General features: G+C 46.0%; 1 protein-coding gene across 2 annotated transcripts in view; it reads right to left on the bottom strand.

Moving 5' to 3' along the window:
- Positions 1-278: 278 nt before the first annotated feature.
- The window catches only part of NOP58 (NOP58 ribonucleoprotein), a 79543-nt gene continuing 59517 nt past the window's right edge, over positions 279-20304 (bottom strand). The window contains exons 13-15 of one of the 2 annotated variants that reach the window (XM_069615511.1): positions 9760-9908; positions 3168-3271; positions 279-625 (exon numbers count right to left, since the gene is read on the bottom strand). In XM_069615511.1, coding sequence (XP_069471612.1) covers positions 569-625; positions 3168-3271; positions 9760-9908 — 310 coding nt within the window. In that variant the 3' untranslated portion in view covers positions 279-568. The remainder of the gene's footprint in view (positions 626-3167; positions 3272-9759; positions 9909-20304) is intronic. The other variant, XM_069615512.1, reaches the window with a different exon arrangement.

The following is a 20304-nucleotide window of genomic DNA, read 5'->3' as shown; positions in this document are numbered from 1 at the left end:
CGGTGCTGCAAAGGAGGCTGGTACCAGGGAGAGGGAAAGCGATGCACGATGGCAGCAAATGGGTCCGAAAACAAAGCCCAGGCAAAGTGGGAGCAAGAAAAGCTGCACTTAAACAGCAGCCAGGGCACTAAGTCAAAATTGACATCTTTTTCAAAAGAATCCAAATTCTATAAGGTTAGATTAATACATTTTTGCTAAGTACTAGAGCAGGCAAAGCAGTACGCAGATTTGCATACTACACCGAACCCAACGGCTTAGACTAAATAAATAAACTGAAGTTTAAAATGTTACCTTTTATGAGCATTTCAAAAGGAAATAAAAATACAATTAACTCATTGGCAACTATTCTCAGCCCAACATAAAAGTATCTGTAGCAGTTTACATAGAAAAACGAGGCAGTCATTTTTGATGGATCTTGATTTCAAAGTGCAAAGTCTTAATCCTTTTTTTCCAGGTGCTCTCCACAGACGGTATTTTCTGCAGGAACCATTAAGCAATGGATGGCTTTAAAAAAAAGTGTCCAGGAAATAAGACCAATTAATCAGTCCAAAGAGTCCATGATTTTTCACTAGTCATCTGATGACTCCACTTTGATCTTTTTCTTCTTTTTCTTCTTCTTTGGCGTCTAGAAAAAAAATAGTATTGAAAGGGAAATAAACAAAATGTGAATATACAGCAACATAACACTTGAAAGAAATATGATCAACTGTGTTAGCACAGAAATGTGAATTCTCCCCAGTTCCCTTCAACCTTAGGGACCTATAGCTCTTTTGCTGGACTTCGGACTTTAATTTTAACCCTGGAGTGAGACTTTTTCTCACTCGTGTTTTGACCCGATGTGGATTATAGGTTTCCACTGTTTATTGGAGTCTGAAACTCCATAGTAATTACTTTTCGTATGGTGACAGCAACTCCATTGCAGTGTCCCAGAAATCCTTTAGATTTCTCAAGGTTTAAAACCCTTTACTAGTCTTGAACAGTAGTTCATACAAAAGTGAAATTGACTTACCTTCTCTCTTTATGAGTCCTACCTAGTAGCCCATATACTACATTGCCATGTAACATTTTTATGATACCCTTACTACTTTAAATGTCTGGAGGCAGTGGTTTAATTATCCCAGCATTGTGCTTTTCTACCACACCTTGAATCCTCAGCTGCAGTATAGCACCCATGGGTGACCATTTTGTCAAAATGCCCTGGTTTTTTTCACCATTTTCTGTTTGAGGCCTTTCTTCGGCTTTACTCTGCATGCCAAGAGTCCTTTGTCTCTAGGAGTGCATGAATGCAACCAGTCCCGATTGGCTGGCTGTCCTTTCAGGACAGCACCCTACTGTTTGACAGCCTAGACTGCATGAATGGAAGAAACCTGCTTAAAAGTTGAGGGTTTTGGGACTGAAGACAGTCGACCACTGGGAGAAACACCCGAAGAAACTGAATGACGCTTGCTGCATCTTCCTGGACCTTTGAATTGCCTGGTGAAGCCCTGCTGCTGTGCTGAACTTCTGATCGACAAGAGAAGCTCCGGAAGGGACGACTTCTTCCCTTCGGTTAGTGGGCCCAACTATCCCTGAGACAAACTCTTTGCTGTCGGAAGAACAGAGTGCCAGGGGTCGAGAAATCCATAGTTAGTTCACAGTCTGCAATCCGGCCAGAAGCTCCAGGAGTCTCCACAGGACCTTCCAGAAGCACAACCAGAGCTCTAGTTCCCTCACCAGAGTTCAGGACCCAAGGAGTGAAAGAAGCCGAACCGGTATTCAAGATCTGCAGTGCAGTTTACAGCGCACTGAAACTGCAAAGTGCCACCGATACAAAAAGAGCCGTAGCGGCAGACTACCTCAAAAATTACTACGGCAGGCGTCCTCCCTTGTGCCCCCACGACTGAGGCTCAGGAGCCAGGATCTGCATCACTGCAACAGGACATACTCCAACTGGACCACTTCTTCCAACAAGAGGTACTGTTTAGACTTGGGGTACACAGTGTCTTCAGCTGCAATCTTCTCAATTGAGACTTGTGGTGGCTACTTGGTTGGAGTCGATTCAAATTCTCCTTTCCACAAGGGTAACAGCTTGTGACCCTACAAGTGATTTCTACAAAGCTCTTTAACTTTGTGCAAGACTTATTAACCAAGAAGTGCCTCAGCTTCATAGACTTTCCTCCAATTAGCTTGAGCTGTACTGGCTCCCTGCAGACTCTAGTCCATTGACTGATATTTCTTTCCCTCATAGGCGGTGACTTGTTTTTAGACTTCTTGCTGGGAAAGGCTGGTTGGTAGATACAAGTGGATTTGCATGCCCTGGAGAACCTGTTTAACCTTTTTCCCCTTCCTCTAAACTTTCCGCAACCTCAGAAGCTGCAAAGTATAACTAGTGATATATACATGCCATTACTGTCCTTATGAATGAAGTCCTTTAAAGTCTGATTGTTACATATTTGACCCTTTTTAAACTCTTATTTAAAAACTGATGTTAAATAACTATTTACAACTAAGTTACTTGGCTACCTGTATTTGTGAATTTCATTGCTACAGCTCACATGTACCTCTCTTGAGATAGGCCAGGCTGCTTAGTCACACTACCAACTTGTGTAGTACAGACCTATACCAAAAGGTGGTTTACCTAATACCAAGCAGATAAGTTGTGTAGTCTCGCATTACTACATCAATTCTTCAGTGTTACTACATCAATTCTTAACAAACACTGTCAAAGGTCAAAACACATTGCAACGGCCGACCACATAAGTCAATAGTAGCTTCCCACTGCAGTTTGCCATCAAAGCACTGGTAGGAGCTCACTCCAGGCAAGCAAAGGACAGCTGCACCAATCACCTTCATATGCAGGGGTACAACAAAGGGTCTAAGCTCAAAAACATGACCCCACGGTAGCATTTAAAATGCAAACAGCTTTGAGGGCTAAATAAAATTCTACTTGATGTTATGTGCATAACCGACCCACGGAAAAATGTACTTTCTAGGTACAAATAAAGTTCCCAGCACTGATGAATCTAGCGACACCCAAGGAAACATGAAAACAAATTAAATCAGAAAATATTCAAGAAATAAAGCTGGTTTAGGGCAGCCTTCAAAAACTAGAACCATTCATGTCAAACAGGTAAACACATGACTCAATTACAAAATTAACACGTCAGAAGGGTCAGTGTAAAACTAACCTCCACAGCGGTGCTTGTAGAAGGCTCTTCCTCTGTAGGCTCCACAACCTCAACCTTTATTTTCTTTTTTTTCTTTTTCACAGGCTCTTCAACTGGTATTTCTGCTGAAAACAAAAGCAATCACTATGGAAACCAGGTGGTTGCACAATGTTAACATTTCTATTGAATGTTCACAGAGGGTTCCTTTAAACAGCAAAGAGCAAAATGTTGAATATTCATCATTTACTAAGAAAACAAGACATTACTACAATTCTGTCATTTGGCTTTTCAATGAAATGCATTGCCATTCACTTCTGTTCTACACACTGATGCCCACTTAGAGGGATAAGATAAGAGGCTGTGCTCCTCTGTGATACATGCAGCACTATGAGAAATGGGCGTCTCTGCCTGTAAGCTTTCTAGGTGCTTTGTTATGTGCACTGCGCTTGTGTCCAGAAGGGGGCATCCAGTGTCCGAGTTGTTTGTTGTCTGCAGGTATTGGGTTTGTGGTAGGATTAGAGCGCAGTGTGTGTTTGGCATGTTTTTGGTGGGTTGTTGCACTAGCTTTGGGCGTGTGTAGTACGAGTGTTGTGGGGATGTGGACAAGAGAAAGGGGGCGGTTAGTTGGCTTCTGGTTATCTACGAGGTGGAGTAGTTTTATTGTCTGAGCTTCATTCTGTATGGTCCCACATTTGCTTTTGTCCCATGTGCATAGTCTGTAGATGCTCACATCAATGCTGATCTCATCAGGTTTAATAGCAAGGTTTAGTAGCTTCCTGAATGTGGTCTTCAATTGATTTCAAGTTCCATAGTTATCGAGTTCCATAGTTTTGCTATCAGAGAGACGGCAGTTCCGCAGAATGGCATTTTCTCATAGTGTCTGGTTTCCATTTGGAGGTCTTTGCTTGACCTGGTCTCTTCCTGGTTGGTAATTGGTGATTTTGGTTTGGAAAAATCGAGCTCCTTGTCAATGTACTGATTTATGAGCTATGAGGAGGTGCTTTGAATTTAACACGTTTTACTGGTAGCCAGTGTAGACTTAGGGCTGGTGTCATGTGGTCTCTATTTAATCTCAGAAGTAATCTTGCTGCAGTATTTTGGATGAGTTATAGCTTTTTTGTGTGAGGTGTTCTGGCATTCCAAGGAAGAGACGGTGTGCATAAACAAGGAGATGATCAAGAGTGTTGGAAGGATTTCTTTTTACAGCACCTTTCCCTACATTTATATGGACTCCCAAACTTTGCTTAATTTTTTTAATCTGGCCTGCTCTTTTTGCAGTGCAGTGAGGCTTTTGCACATTTGTCATAGGGAAACTGACGTGTCCCCAAGGCTGTCCATACAGGGAAGGAACAAGTTACTTACCCGCAAGTGTTGTTCTCCAGCATGGGTCTGGCATGTATTCACATACTCATGAATATTCCCTCAGGCTGTGAATCCTCAGTAAAGAAAAAATCTGTTTCATTTCTGAACTGTCTTTTGCCTAACAACCAATCACTGATCTCTGGGTCATAATGCCCCCAGCCAATGCATTCCCTCTACCTAAGCCCCTCTGGCAGCCATGTTCAGATTTGGTAGCACGTAAAGTGGCAGTAGGACCAAGAGAAGAGCCTCAGAGGGATAGGCGGGAGGGTTTGCATGCAAACCCTCCCCCAGACTGATGCTGGAGAACAGTTAAAGGTAAGTAACTTGTAACTTCTCCAGCATGGACTCACATGCTCATGGATAAATACATAGCACCACGGGAGGTGGCAAAGGCTCGACATAAGCATTTTACATCCTCACCAGGCTCACCTTCAAGCGAACAGGTTGTGCAGCACTGCTTGGCCGACTCTGCACCCCTCCATGAAATCCCTGCCGACGCAGTAGAACTTTGTGAAGGTGTGCATCTACCTCCACGTAGCAGCCCTGCAGATGTCCAGCAGGGGCACACCAGGCAGGAACGCCGTAGTTGCAGCTATCGCTCTGGTTGAGTGGGCTCGGACGGCCAGGCAACGGTCGGTGGGTGATGCAGCTGGAGCCACCTGGAAATGGAAGCCTTGGAGAGGGCCTTCCCATGGTTCACAGGGCTAAGTTCACAAAAAGTTGCGAGGTCTTCCGGAAACTCTTTGTGCTGTCCACATAGAACTTCAGAGCTGTAGCCACATCCAGCGAGTGCAAAGTCGTCTCAGCCTGTGACAAAGGCATCGGAAAGAATACAGGTAACACCAAGGGCTCGTTTAATGAGTCAGACAGCACCTTCGGCATGAAGGAGGGGTGCGTCCGCAGCACTACCCTTGTCTCGTGGAATGTCAAATAAGGTGCTTTACAAGAGGGCCTGGCTCTCTCCCACTCATCGTGCTGAGGCGATGGCCACAAGAAAAGCTGTTTTCCACAACAAAAGTTTGTGGTGCCGAATGCATTCTACATCCTGGCACTGAGGTAAGCGCATGGATGCGGTCCCTATGACGGTCCCCATCATGGCGCTGGAATATCCAGCTGGAGCCTCACAGGCTCCGGAGCTGCCCTGCAGCTTCCCCCCTCCATTGTCCCACCTACCCTTGGATCCCTGTGGATGCTGGAGAGGGCCTAGCCCTCAGCACACGTGCGTGTAGTGCCATTCTACAATCCTGGCACCGAGGTAAGTGCATGGATGTGGTCCCCTGAACCCACCTGCACAATCATGGCGCTGGACTATCCAGCTGGAGCCTCAAGGGCTCTAGAGCTGCCCTGCAGCATCCCCCTCCATTATCCCGCCTCCCCTTGGATCCCATTGGCCAATCGCCCTGTGGATGCTGGAGGGGGGCCTAGCCCCCGGCATGCACGCGTGCTGTTTAATTGTTTCTCTTCCATGCGCCCTCCACCCGCCATTGGCTGATCGCTGCACCTAATTCACCCTCCCAGGGAAGACCCTGCTGCTAAGGACCCCAAGGCAAAGAGCGGCTCCTACAGAGGCGGCTCCAAGATTTGTCTGCAGATGTCCGCAGGGAAGCAAAGGAAGCCAGACACCAACAAAACAGTGTGGCATGGGTGGGGAGTAGAGCAATCACTCTACTCCAGAAAGCCTGGCTTTTTACTGGTAACAGACTTGTTTTCCTCCATTTAGCCATACTTCATTGCTGTGTCTATGCGCTTCAAAAAGTGAACACATTAAATGAATTTCCGACTGCCCTTGTGAGCTTTTATTTTAAATTCGGAATATTTATTTCACTTGTGTTAAGAAGTCGCGCACTCACGTCACCTCAATCTGACCATCTCCCACAGGAACACGTAGCGAAAGAGAAAGCAATCCTCACTTAACGCTACACTCCGAATCCGCGGTCAACTCTCCTCAGCTGATTCATAGAAAACGACGCAACTCCAACTCAGCTGCAACAAATACTTTTGCTTGAAAATAAACTACACAGGTTGAAGGAAATTCAGTCTTTGCTTTTCCTCAATTTACTTCTCAACGTTGTACATCAATTTTTAGAACAGGACAGAATATACATGATTGGATTTTGATTTCTTTTGGTAAACTTAAGAATAATAATAACTGGCTTTCTGATGGTTGTTTCTGGAGGTATGAATTCTCTTTCATTGGTTACTTTTGCTTTATATGGAGTTCTTGAGCACTGTGACCACACCTGGACAGATCTGGAATGAAAGGCAGTTTAGAACCTCTCCAGAGGTTTTAAACTGCATCACAATAGTCTGTAGCCAATTGTTGCTGAAAAGGAAGTTCACCATCTTGGACTGGGAGAATGGCAGCTATCTTAACCTGAGGTCAAGGAAATATTGTAAACTCAATCCAAACGCCACCTAAAACAGCAGGAAAGGGCCTTGAACTGGTAGTGTCCTTGAACCACGAAGTGTAGGTACTTGGGAATGTGAAAATAGACATCTTCCAAGTAAAGAGACTATCAAAAATCTCCCTCTTCCAGCTGTCCTAGCACGTGCTGAAGAGTCACCATCCAAAACTTTGGGACTTGATGTACTTGTTCAGACGGCGGAGGTCCAGTGGGAGCTCAAGGCCACTTAAACCAGAGTATGGAGACGGCTGGGACTGTAAGCACTGGGGCGCAGAGTCCGGCATTCTGTATTTGTAGCGATCCTTCTTTGCCGGACCCGATGAAGGGTTCTTCATGAGGGACAACCCCTCGTCCCAAAGGTCATGCAATATGGGATTGGACAGCACAGTCTTCCTCTTAGTCTACTGGCACTGGTAAAGAAAATCCTCTTCTCCTCCGGAACAGCTGAGGCCCTGAGATCATGGCACGGAATAAGCCAATCTCGTTGGGTGGGGATGATCTGGCTGGCGGAGACAGCCGTCGCCGTGTATGGCTCTGCGTTGTCCCTCGGCAGGGCTCAAAGTGGCAGAAGCGAGGGGTGAAAAGGCGGAGGGGGATGAACTCTCCTCTGGGGGGGTGGTTCCTCCGAAGGCCTTGTCCGGATTTCCGAACACAGGGTATGCAGAGCTGTCAGAATGTCCACCAAGATATCCCCAGGAGGCTGCTGGGGTGGAGGTGAAGAGAACCGGGGTGTTTGCGGCTTAGGGTGGTCCGTTCCGTCGTCACCGGCCTGCTGCTCCGGTCCCCTTGTTGCCCTAGTCAGGATCCCTCCCGTGGGGCCTGCTCAATGCCATCTCCCATCCTTGAGGACAGAGGCTGTGAGCTCGTCCTCCGAGGAAAGGTCTGCCCTGGAGGACTACTGTGCCCCCTCTGCGACCAAGGGAGACAGTTTCAGCGAAATGATGGGCATCTTATCCAGAGTCCTTTCGATGGGCTGGAAGGACTTGCCCTCATGGCAGGCAGGGATACTCACCTTTGGGGCTGTGCCCTGCGAATCCGCCCCAGCGGCCCCAACCTTTGTCTGATGCACCTGGGCCTTCGTGGTCCTGGCAGAGTCCGCGGCCTTCACCTTAGGGTCGGAGTCACGCTCCGCCTTGCCCTTCTCCGTCAGGCTGGGTCTTCTCCAAAAGCTTACCCGGATGGTCCAACTTCCTCTTTGCAGATCTTGAGCGTTGGCTCGTGGTCGAAGCTGCTGGAGATGCTGAACTCGCCCTGGCCGCAGAGGAGCCGGAGGCCGTGGACTTGGCTGTCCTTGTCCTTATGTTGGGCCCTAGCGGGAGGGGTGCCCTCAAGTCTAAGACCGCTCAGCTTTCTTCTGGGCAGGGGGGGCATGCTGCCAGGAATCACCCAGAGCAGGGGCCTTGGCCTGCAGCCACTCTGATGAGCTTGCGTCAGTCAGCCTGCATGCACAGCAACATATCCCGACAAGCGATGCAGTCTTCCTTCACATGCGTCTGGTCCAAATGAGGCAGTAGAGGCACAGGTAATGTCCATCGTCCGAAGAGACCTATAGGTTGCAGGTTTCGAGAGGCGCAGGGTCCTTCTCCGCCATGCCACGCAGTGTAGGGCTCAAAGAAGCTTCTGGAATCCTCCAAGACGAAACGCAACGAAAAGATCTGCCCTTGAGGGGCGCTGAAGAATCCAAAAAACGGGTGCCCGTTAGTCGGAAGGTCAATCGGCAGAGCTTGAGGCTTGATTAACCGAGAAAATCTGAGAAAAAAATAAATAAAAATCACAAAACGCAGGAAAAGCTTGAGAGCTATAGCACAAGGACTCCACACTTGAACGTGCAGTAAAAATATGAAGCTGGCTGTCAGAGGAGGGGCTTAGGTAGAAGGCAGTCATTTGCTGGGGCAGTGTGACCCAGAGGCCAGTGATTGGTACAGTTCAGAAGCGAAACTGATTATTCTCTTTACTGAGGATTCCCAGCCTGACTATGGGGAATATTCATGAGCATGTGAATCCATGCCAGACCCCATGCTGGAGAGCACGAGCTCCAGTCTTGTACGCCTGTGTGGCAATGTTGGATGCCGGAAAGCAGAAGGCTTCAAAGCTGTTATTCTGTTAATTGCCCCACACACTGCTCTAGTGTAGACTATTTTATCCATATCCAGCTTCTCAAAGGTGCAGCCAACTGATGGCAGAAATAAACAAAAAGTAGAATATACAAAGTATGACCGCATGAAGGATCATGTGCCCTTGTACACGTAAGATAAGTTTAGTGTGACAGAAATACCTTTCATAGCCCAATTTTCTTAATTAAAAACTAGATTTAATACTACAAGCCAATCACGAGATAGCGGCATATGTAAAGCATGTACATCTAAGCAGATTCACTACCAGAAATCTATATCCCTTCAAGCATACACCTAAAAAATCTAATTTCACTGTAATAAAAAAATTACACTTAGACAAACATGGATCATACTACCCCAATAACTGTACACAACTGTAAAACTAACAATTGAAAAACTGTTAAGCCCCAGTATGCAAGATTTTTCCAATAGCTGCCTTTATGCAGAATTATGTTTCAAGTTAACTGCAAGACTCAGGTTTTTGAAATGCATGGTACAGTAAAAGCACTAGTAACCGAACATCTTTGTATTCAGCTACAGTGAACTGGGGCAAGCCATTGCCCTCACTAAACCGCAGAAAAGACAGTTTCTGCCCAATGGACATGTTCTAATCCACTGCTACACACTGACCCTTGGAGCAAAACTAGATTGGAAAGGTCTACTTTATTTAATCAATTTGACAAAGCTAGCATCCCTACTCCATTTTTCCCCCAGTAACCAAGTGAAGCATACCTGCAACTTCAACGATTTTTTCTTTCTTTGCCTTTTTCTCTTTAACTACAATCTTTTCCTCTTCATCATCTTCAACCTCCTCAAACTTGCGTTTCCTTGGAACAGATGGAAGTGTGGAATCGCCAGAAGGATCATACGTTTTTACCTCACTGTAATGAAAATGATATGCAAGTCAATACAAGCCTACATGCAAGAAACTTCACAAAGCAGAATACAGTGTGTTTGTGAAAAGCTATGGAACTAGCTTACAATTACTTGGGAAGGAACCTAAACCCACCCATGAAGTAAACTTAGAAAAGAGAAGCAGCAAACTTAAAATGAAAGTCAGAATCCTAAATACCTCTATTCTGCAGCTAGAATCACCAGTGGAATTATATCCAACTATTCCAGATTCCACTTCATAGATGGCACCTAGAACCAGTTGCTACGCATAGATCAACATCTACCATTTAGCTCCCGCTTGTAACCTAGAAGAGCCTGGGCCAGGTTAGCTTGACCCCTCCCCCCCCCCCATCATCATCTACCAGGCCAGCAGATGCTGAACACTTACGTGACAACTCTTTGCACCCACAAACATAAGGACACATTTATACAACATTTAAATAAGTGGTCATAAATAATGGACAAAGTGATTCATTTGTATCTTATGTGGACAGTAGATTTGCACAACACTTTGTAGTAGCTCCTTGTTGCCCATGGTTAGCTCCTGGTTACTAGTTCACGCTAGATAACCAGCAGCTGCATTTAGCTACTTATTGATTTGTAATATCGATCCCTGCAGTGAGGTCTTCCATAGTGAATATCATAAGTGGTCTTGGTAGTTGGGATTTTGCGAGATGGGCTGTGTAGTGTGCCGCCAGTTGTGGCAGTGGTAACTATGGGTTGGATGATATGGTGATCAATAGCCCAATCGCTTCAACACTTCGAGGAGCAGCACTGGTGGGAGCAGGTACAGCAAGCTTTCTGTACCCAAGTAAGGTGAAATTGGGGTGCTAGCAGAAGATTGGCAGGTGCAAAACAGTTACGAATGCCCAACGTTTCCCAATCACACAAGTCCCAATTAGCATTTTTGTACATGCAAGATTGGTTTTTGTACCCACCATTCATATAATTTGCTAGAAATTTTCTATATCCTAATGGTATGGTCTGCTGGTTGTAGGATAACAGTTTTTATAAAGAGCCATGTGCACTTTGCAAAGGCATCTTAGTGCTGTGTAAAAAGATTCTAAGCCAGATACATGTTACTACCTAATTACTGTAGAAAGAGGAACGTTTTTCTATTATAACCAAACTCTGGTTTTAGATCTGGCAGACATGAGTGGGTGATGCTTTGACAATTTGTCAGTTTTCAGTGAAAAGGAGGAGCCACCTTGGCCAATGGTGTAATCTGCAAACCCTCTACTGATCTGGATGGGCAAAATAAGAGACCCACATGTACAAGTTGGTGCTTTTGATGGGTAATGGTCTACTGTTCCTATGAACAGTAGAATGTGGATTGACCAATAGGCAGCATACGTGGCCAACATTATCGTTTAATTATTTGCATGTGCCTAATTTGTAAATGCGATGTGTGTTTAGGCCAATCCTGTATGTCAAAAATGTTCCATACGACTTGCCAATGTCTGCTCCTCACTGAGCGCGAGACACCACCTCCTCGCTGTATCAGCTGGCTAAATTTTATTTGTTGTAATGTAGATGCCTATGTGCTCTGCAACAAACAGCTCAATAATAGAGGCAAGTGTGAAGTCTGGCCTGCCTCATTGCCCCAATGGTCTATGCACGCCAACTAGCAGGAGGAATTCTCTCCAGTCAATCACACTCGAGATGGGGGTGGGCCATTATGGTTGTCCATGGCAGAGTTCGCTAAGGAAGTTAAGTGATTTAGGTTAATGTTAAAGGATATTTATACCGCGCACTATCACCACCGGAGTGGTCCCTGGCGGCTCTAAAAAAGGGAAGGGGTAGGTGTATGAATAATGTTTGCATGCATGTACACTTGTATGTTGGTGCTTGTTCTCATATATGCCTGCATGCAAGTTGTTTGATGTATGAACACAGGTGAATGAAGGGGAGCAGGCTGCTTAATTTAGATGTGGGGCAGATCATTCTTTTTTGCTTTAATCTTTATGCACAGTGAAAATGGTTTTACTATGAATCTAAGGTAAAGCAGTCTTTAGGTGACTAGATTGGTGGTGCCAGTCCACATTTAGTTTATTACTGTGTCATGCCATTGGTTTTTACTGTGCATCCACAATAAAGTGTTGACATGGCTAGATGGACTCTTGCATTGGTGGTGCCAGTCTGCCATGGTGTTTTGCACTAGGCATCAACAGTAAAAGCAAAGTGAAGTGCGATTCTGTGGTAACAATGCTCCTCTATGCACCAAATATTACTGACCCGACAAGCTCGCAATAGTTTGCCACAGCTTTCTAAATATTCCTCGCACAACATTACATTCTCAGTAAAGTGCACTTTAAAATCCTAGGTTGGACTAGTGTTGGTCTTGTAAAAAGGAACTTGACCTCAAAATCAGTTAAAACTGTTTGCAAATTAGCCTTTAGATTTGCACTTCAACTTATTGTTAAATTGCAAACAAGAACACATTCCTTTGTAAAAAATTCAATTCACTACTCTTACAATTCGGGTTCCAATCCTTTTGCCACCACCTGAAAGACAATATTTTCCATCGTGGTATGTCTGTTGCACATGTTTCGTTTGAGAAGCAAACAAAAGGTTGGGGACCCTTGCTTGATGACCCATAAAATGAATGCAAAACAACAACTGGTAATACAAAGCCTTACAGGGTAGGAAACAATTTCAAATCAAAGCCATCAAGCATTATTAGAACAGGTTAGACAGTTATCTTGGTCAGATTTCAGGGAAAAACATTTACAGCATTACCAAGGTTAGTCACAAGGCCACAACTAAAATCCTCATTCGAGAAAATTAGAGCAGGACTTAAAAATGGATTAAAAATCAAACTGTTTAAAAAATAATTATTCCTGAGCTCACTGAACCCCTATGGACAGAGGGAAAAAGTGTCCTCAGTCAGTTTAACAGATCTAGAGCAGGTTCCATGTTAGCCTACCCCACGGGTGCAGCTGACGTAAACAACCCCACTGAAGACCAGAGGAGCCACCATTCCCAGAGGCCGAAGAGATGCAGCAGGGGAGGATGCCCCTCCCTCCCCCCAATAGAACTCTATGGGAAATAAGTTAGCCACTCTTACCAAAAAATCTCAATCCTAGACCAGAGGGACCCGAGTTGAGAACGAACCGCCTGTATGTCGTCCTTTCCCTCCTCCTCTGATCAGGAGATACTTGGGGCTATTCATACCTCAAATCTGCCTCTCCGGCCGATGCTATTCCTCTGGCCCTACTTAAACATCTCGGGAGATTTCAGCTCTTACATCACTGCTGCAGTTAATGTGTTGCTTCAAGATGGATTTATTCCTAGTCCCTTGAAGCATGCTCTTGTGCTTCGCCTGCTAAAAAAGCCATCTGTGGATCCTGGGGTGCTCGCAAACTTTCACCCCATCTCTGCCTTTTCTAATGAAGGTCTTGGAGGCTCTCGTCTCATCTTATCTAGAATCCTCTGGGTTCTTTGATGTTTTCCAGTCTGGTGTTCAGCCTGTGAGGGGCACTGAAGGATCTTAACTCTGTACTAGACAATCTTGCCCGCTTGATCGATCCGGGCGGAGTTGGTGCTGTACTTCGGTTAGATCTTTCTGCAGCATTCAACACTTGATCATTCCATCCTGATCTACCGGTTGTCGGATGCTGGGATATCTGGCTAAGTTGAACTGGTTTTCTGCCTTCCTGGCCGATCGCTCCCAATCAGTCTCTCTCCCTCCTTTCTGCTCTAAACCTGCATCACTGACATGTGGGGTCCTCAGGGATCCACACTCGCCTATACCGTTCTATATATAAAATGTCTTCTGATCCTAACCCATGGTTTTAGATACTACTCCTAGGCCGATGAAATGCAGATTCTGGTTCGTCTGGACCTCACCCGGGTTGACACTGCGGCACAGTTTAGGAGGTGCTTGGAGGACCTGGTCTCTTGGATGGTGATGTAATAAGACTGAGGTCCTTGTTGTGGGAACCATCTTTCATTCCTGGTCAATTCCATGCCCCGGTGGTTGCTGTGCTTGTTCTGAGCACAACTGACTATTGTAACTCTCTCTACCTTGGGCAGCCGTGCAATCGCATAAATAGACTTCAAATGCTGCAGAATGTGGCCGCCAGAGCAATCCTGCACCCTCTGCCGTGGGCACACCAATGGCCGCTTCTCAGCTTCATTGGCTGCCGGTTGTGAAGCAGATTTTTTAAATCTATGTGTATTGTCCACCATGCTTTTTATAAGCTAGGAGCGGAATATCTTCAGGAAAAGTTTCCACAGTATGTTCCTGCTCTTTTTCTTCGCTCCCAGTCAGCTCTTATGTCTTTCCCTCGTGTCAGACTGTCATGGATAGGTGACAGTGCCGTTTCTGTGGCTACTGCGAGAGCTTTGAATCACCTGCCGCTTGTTTGAACCACTGTGGAACATCTCTTCTTCTGCTGTTCCTTAAAACCTTGTTATTTTAAGCTTTCCTTTGCCAACTGCTGCTGTCCCCGCTACTTAGCGCCTAGATGCCCTTGGACAACCGTGCACTTTATAAGTACACATAACTACACAAACTCATGGACAGGGCTTCCTTCTATGGGTGAGTTTACAGAACCTGGCAACCCAGGGGCTTTCGCCATGACCCACTGACTAAACCAGCAACCTACAAAAGCCACAAATTATTCTTACAATGCAGACCTGTCAAGATTTTTTGTTACAGCACCTTCCCCTCCTTTTTTATGGACCCCCAAACATGTTGCTTTTTATTTTTCAATCAGACCTCAACTTTTTACAGTGAAGTGAAGCCTTCCGCTTCAATACACTAGCTTTTGCTAATTTGTCATGGGGAAACAGACATGCCCTTTAGGCTGTCCGTTCATTTTGATACATCGTTGCCACTTTTGGTAACTTAGTGTGCAATGCATCTTACAATGCGGTACACTTTGTTTTGCGTTAAACATTCACAGAATGTTTGGTTACTTTAGGTGTTCCTAAGGCACAAGCAGGAGGCAGCAGTAACTTTCCGCAATTTGTTAGTGCATTTTACTTTAGCCATACCACATTTGGCTACCTACTGCGACTAGTGTCCAAGCATGGCTTTGCCCAAAGTTTTTGGTTTGTCTATTGGCCATCTCGTCAATAACCCTTCCTGACCTGGGAGGACAGGAGCATCCTTGTATGGACTACCAGTGCCTGGGAAAGAGGCTTTTTACAGGCTACTGCAGAGCAATGTGTGTTTGCTGCCATTATGTGGGATGGGAATGTCTGGTCCCAATCCACAGACTGGTTAGTGTGCCTGAAGGGTATGCATGAGCTGTGCCACCAGTGGTCCTGATGGACCACTGCTAGGGTGTGTGGGCTTCAGCTTTTACCTACTTTTTGGATAAGATTACTCCTGCACCCATTCTTGAGGCACCCTGGAAGAAACATGGAGCCAAGTATTCTGTCCAGCTACAAGCTGTGTAAGGAGACATTGTTTAATCTTTAAAGTACCTATGCTTTGTTCTAGACCACATAAACACCTATTTCACCAACTATGCTGACGACACGCAGCTTGTATTCTAAGTGGCAATTATCAGAAAGATAGCGAGCAATTTACCACGATATACAACCACGTGGAGCAATGGATGGACTCCAATTGGATCTGCCTAAACGGAAAAAAAACGGAACTCATGATTTTCGGCTCATCCTCTGCTCGTGCTAAGCTACCCTCATCCTACACATCCTTCCACATTAAAGATACCCCCATTCCGGTCCTAAGCAAGGTTAAAACCCTAGGTATGCTGCTAGAAGCATCGTTGGGTGCGGACGCCCAAGTACAGTTCATCAAAAAAAACTGCCTACCACCTCCGTCTAATAAAAGCCATCAGACCTTTCATATCCGAGGAAAATTGTGCGACCATAGCAAGAGCCACCATCTTATCGCGCCTTGACTATGGCAACGCTCTAGTCCTGGGTGCCTACAAGCAATGCCTACAAAGCTACCAAATTGTACAGAACGCGGTAAGAATTGTCAAGCTCAAAACTAAAACAGAACATATCAGCAACTCCAGAAGGGAAGCTTCATTGGCTGAAAATCGAAGATAGGGTGCATTTCAAAACCTTAACCATCGTTCAGAGATGCATCTACGGAAAGGCACCAACCTACTTAAAAACTAGGATCAAACCATACGTTCCTAATCGAACACTGAGATCATCCCAACTTGTTAAAATTGCTAAATCACCTCACAAACTCAAAAGTGGCTTAGGTACAGCCTTTCCAACCCTTGCAGCCAACCTTTGGAACAACCTACCAGACCACCTTAGACTGGAAACCAACTACTCGCGTTTTCGCAAACAGGTAAAAACCCATATCTTCAAATAAACGGCCATCACGGCATATACCTCAGTTAGCTTAATTCTATGTGTCTGTCCCGTCTGCTCTGTCTCATCACTATCTGTTCCGTCCATTCTCGTGTCCTTGTTTCTGCGCCCGAGGCTCGCGAGCTACCGGCGCAATATAAATATTAAATAAAAATAAATAAATAAAATGGACCTGTTGGAAGGTCTGGTGACCAACTTCTGCTGCTGTCCAGGAAAAGCCCCGTCGTGGGTGATCAGCAGTCTTGCAAAGCAGTTGCGACCCTTGCGTGGAGGGAAGGAACAAGTTACTTTTCTGTAACTGTTCGCCAGCTTGGATTCACATGCTCATAAATATTGAGCGTCAGGCAAGGAATCCTCAAAAAAAAAAAAATTTAAACTTTAAAACGCATGGTTTCACTTTCGTTTATGACAGTCTTTCTCCTATAAACCGGTCATTGAACTCTGGGTTATATTGCCCCCAGCCAATGACTGACCTCTGCCCAAGCCCCTCTGGCAGCCATCTTGGTTGCCAGACATTTCGCCGGAAAAATATTTGTCGACAGGACATTTGGTCGAAAACCAAATGGGTCGATTTTTTTTACCCCCCCCCACTTTTCTAAAAAACCTTTTTCCCCCTAAACTACAACCTAAAAAATATGAGAATGCATTACTTACCGTAAAAGCATTTCTGATGGTTGTATCTGCTTAGATTCACATGCTGTGCATAGGTCCGACATCCAGTGGTCACTGCGGAGTATTGCATTTTGTTTTTCGTAGTCGAAAAGGGGACGTCGACAAGGCGTGTCTGAAACACTATCCCTATAGTGACGTGCGTTGTACCCACAATCCCTCACGCGTCGAGGTCCCTCTGTTTGTATTTTTCTGCCCTGAGGGAGCCTTCTAGACCTGAGTGAGTACAGAAAAGAGAGAGATATATAAAGGAAGTCTATGTTCCTTCCATCCGAGCGGGGAGGAAGGGCGGGCGCATGTGAATCTAAGCAGATACAACCATCAGAAATGCTTTTACGGTAAGTAATGCATTCTCTTCTGATGTTTGTTAATCTGCTTAGAATCACATGCTGTGCATAGACTAGCGAGCAGTACCCGGAGTTGGCGGTGGGTTATGAGAAGGAACAGTAGAGAAAAGGTGTCGTAATACTGCCTGTCCCACCTGGGAGTCAGATCTAGAGTGTGTATCTAGACAGTAGTGTTTTGTAAAGGTGTGCACAGAACTCCAGGTAGCCGCTTTGCAGATGGACTCAAGGGGAACATTTGCAATGAATGCTATGGATGCCCCCGTGCCTCGAGTAGAGTGTGCTCTTGGCCTAAAGGGCAGTTCTCTCTTAGCAAGAGTATAGCAGAGAGTGATGCATTGAACAATCCATCTAGAAATAGTGGATTTTGAAACCGCATCTCCTTCTCTTCCTGCTGCCACCGAGACGAAGAACTGATTAGTCTTCCTCAGTGGTCTGGTTCTTTCCATGTAGAACATGACCGCTCTGCGTACATCTAGTGTGTGCAGAGTCCTTTCTCCCAAATTGGAAGGATTTTGAAAGAACGTTGGTAGTTCTATAGATTGGTTTACGTGGAATTTAGAAATAAATTTCGGAGCAAACCTAGGGTGAGTGCGTAGAACCACTTTATCTTTGTGAACTGTAACGAAGGGGTCTAGAATAGAAAGAGCCTGAAGTTCACTTACTCTCCTGATGGAGGTGATAGCTATTAAAAAAGCAGTCTTAAGCGTGAGGTGTTTAAGAGATGCTTTGTGCATGGGTTCGAATGGAGAGCCCATGAGTCTGGTAAGTACCACATTAAGGTCCCATCCGGGAGCTGGGTCAGCTATCGGGGGGTGTATTCTCTTTACTCCCTCCATGAAGGCCTTTATAACAGGGATCCTCCACCACGACACTGAGTTGGGAAGTGGTGTATGCAGAAAGTGCAGCTAGGTGGACTTTAATGGAGTTAAACACTAGACCTGAATCCAATAGGTGGGTCAGGTATAGGACCACATGTGTGGGAGAGCAGTCAATAGGGTTGATGCTTTTACTCCTGCACCAGATGACAAATCTTTTCCACTTGCTAGAATAGCAGTGGCGAGTGTTCGGTTTTCTGGCTTCCCTGAGGATGTCCATGCATCTTTGCGGGAGTTGTAGATGTCCGAACTCTATGATCTCAGGAGCCAAGCTGCTAAGTTCATGTTCTGGGGGCATGGATGCAGAGTCCTGCCTTTGTCCTGAGACAGCATGTTGTACGGGCAGGGGAGTTTTACTGGGGGGGATAGAGACATCTCCATCAAGTGAGCGAACCATGGTTGTCGTGCCCACATTGGGGCCACTAGTATCATGGTCACTTGTTCCTGGTGCATCTTGTGCACCACTCTGTTGAGAAGGGGAGTCGGGGGAAAAGCGTAAACAAATTTCCCTGACCATTGCATCGACAGACCGTTCCCCTTGGATTGGTTCCGGGGGTACCTGGAGGCGTAACTTAGGCATTGTGAGTTTTCCAGGGTTGCGAACAGGTCTATTTCTGGGAATCCCCATTGTGTGAAGACGTCGAAGACGATGTCTTCGTGCAGGCACCATTCGTACTCTTCGGGCAGGGGGAAATCTCTGCTGAGACTGTCTGCCAGCAGATTGAGTTCCCCGGGTACATGTAGTGATAGTAGGAACATGTCCTGTTTGAGAGCCCACTTCCATATATTCTGGGCCAGCTTGGACAGGCCTTGAGAGTGGGTGCCCCCTTGCTTGTTGATGTAGTACATGGCTGTGGTGCTGTCTGTAAGGACCATTACTGTTTTGCCTTGTAGGTGTTCCTGGAAGGCTCTTAGCGCCTTGAACACAGCTAGTAGCTCCAGTAGATTTATGTGTTTGGATGCTACGTTCGGAGTCCACACTCCGTGAGCAGTCTGATGGGATAGGTGCGCCCCCCATCCTGTGAGGGATGCGTCTGTGGTTAGAGTGGCTTCCGCCGCGGGTGTGGCAAAGGGTTTCCCTTTTTCCATGTTTTCCTTTGTCCACCACCGTAGCGAGAGAACCAAGGCTTGCGAGACCACAACTAGATCCTCCCATAGTCCGCTGGCCTTACACCACTGGCTGTTGAGCCACTCTTGCATTGGGCGCAGGCGCGCGTGAGGTACCAAATAAATACACGACGCCATCATTCCTAGCAAGCGCATTGCTTTGCGTACCGTCACCTCTCGACCGGTCACATATTGAGGGATTTGAAACAGCATGTTTTGGACCCTCTCTTTGGAGGGGAAGACAAGGCCGTCCTTTGTTTGAATTAGAGCCCCTAGGAATTGCTTGATTTGACTGGGGTCTAAACTGGACTTCTTTTCGTTGATGGAGAAGCCCAACTGGAACAAAAGGTCTACTGTCTTTTGGGTATTGGAGAAGCATGTTTCGTAAGAATCCCCTGTTATGAGCCAGTCGTCGAGGTAAGGGTAAACTGGGATGGACAACCTGCGCAGGTGGGCCGCTGCCACTGCCAGCACCTTCGTGAATACCCTTGGTGCTGATGCTATGCCGAAGGGTAGCACTTTGAACTGGTAGTGTTTGCACTCTATCATGAACCTGAGGTATTTTCTGTGCGCTGGCAACATTAAAATATGAAAGTATGCATCTTTCATGTCCAATGTTGTCATGTAATCTCCCTGAGAAAGCAGTGGGATTACTTCCTGTAAGGTTACCATACGAAACTTTTGGGGTTTGATAAACTTGTTCGCTGGGCGCAGATCTAATACAGGGCGCATGGTTAGATCCTTTTTGGGTACAAGGAAGTACACTGAATAAATACCTTCCGTTACCTGAGATAGAGGCACGACCTCTATGGCTCCTTTTTCCAGCAGTTGTTGTACTTCTTGGAGAAGGATGGCAAGATGTTCCGGTGTCATGCGACGTCCCCTCGGGGGTCTGTAGGATGGGGAACTGTTGAATTCGATACAGTATCCGTGGGCTACGGTGGAAAGTACCCAACGGTCTGACGTTATCTCCTCCCATGCAGGAAGAAAGGATGTTATCCGGCCCCCGACCGGTGTTGCATGGGAGGGGACGCGAATCTTCGCGTCACTTGGAGTTGTTGGGGGCTTGGGAGCCTCTG

The sequence above is a fragment of the Ambystoma mexicanum genome, chromosome 9, assembly GCF_040938575.1.
Source record: "Ambystoma mexicanum isolate Mex_15411 chromosome 9, UKY_AmexF1_1, whole genome shotgun sequence".
Taxonomy (NCBI): domain Eukaryota; kingdom Metazoa; phylum Chordata; class Amphibia; order Caudata; family Ambystomatidae; genus Ambystoma; species Ambystoma mexicanum.
This window is presented reverse-complemented; position numbering and strand designations above follow the sequence as displayed.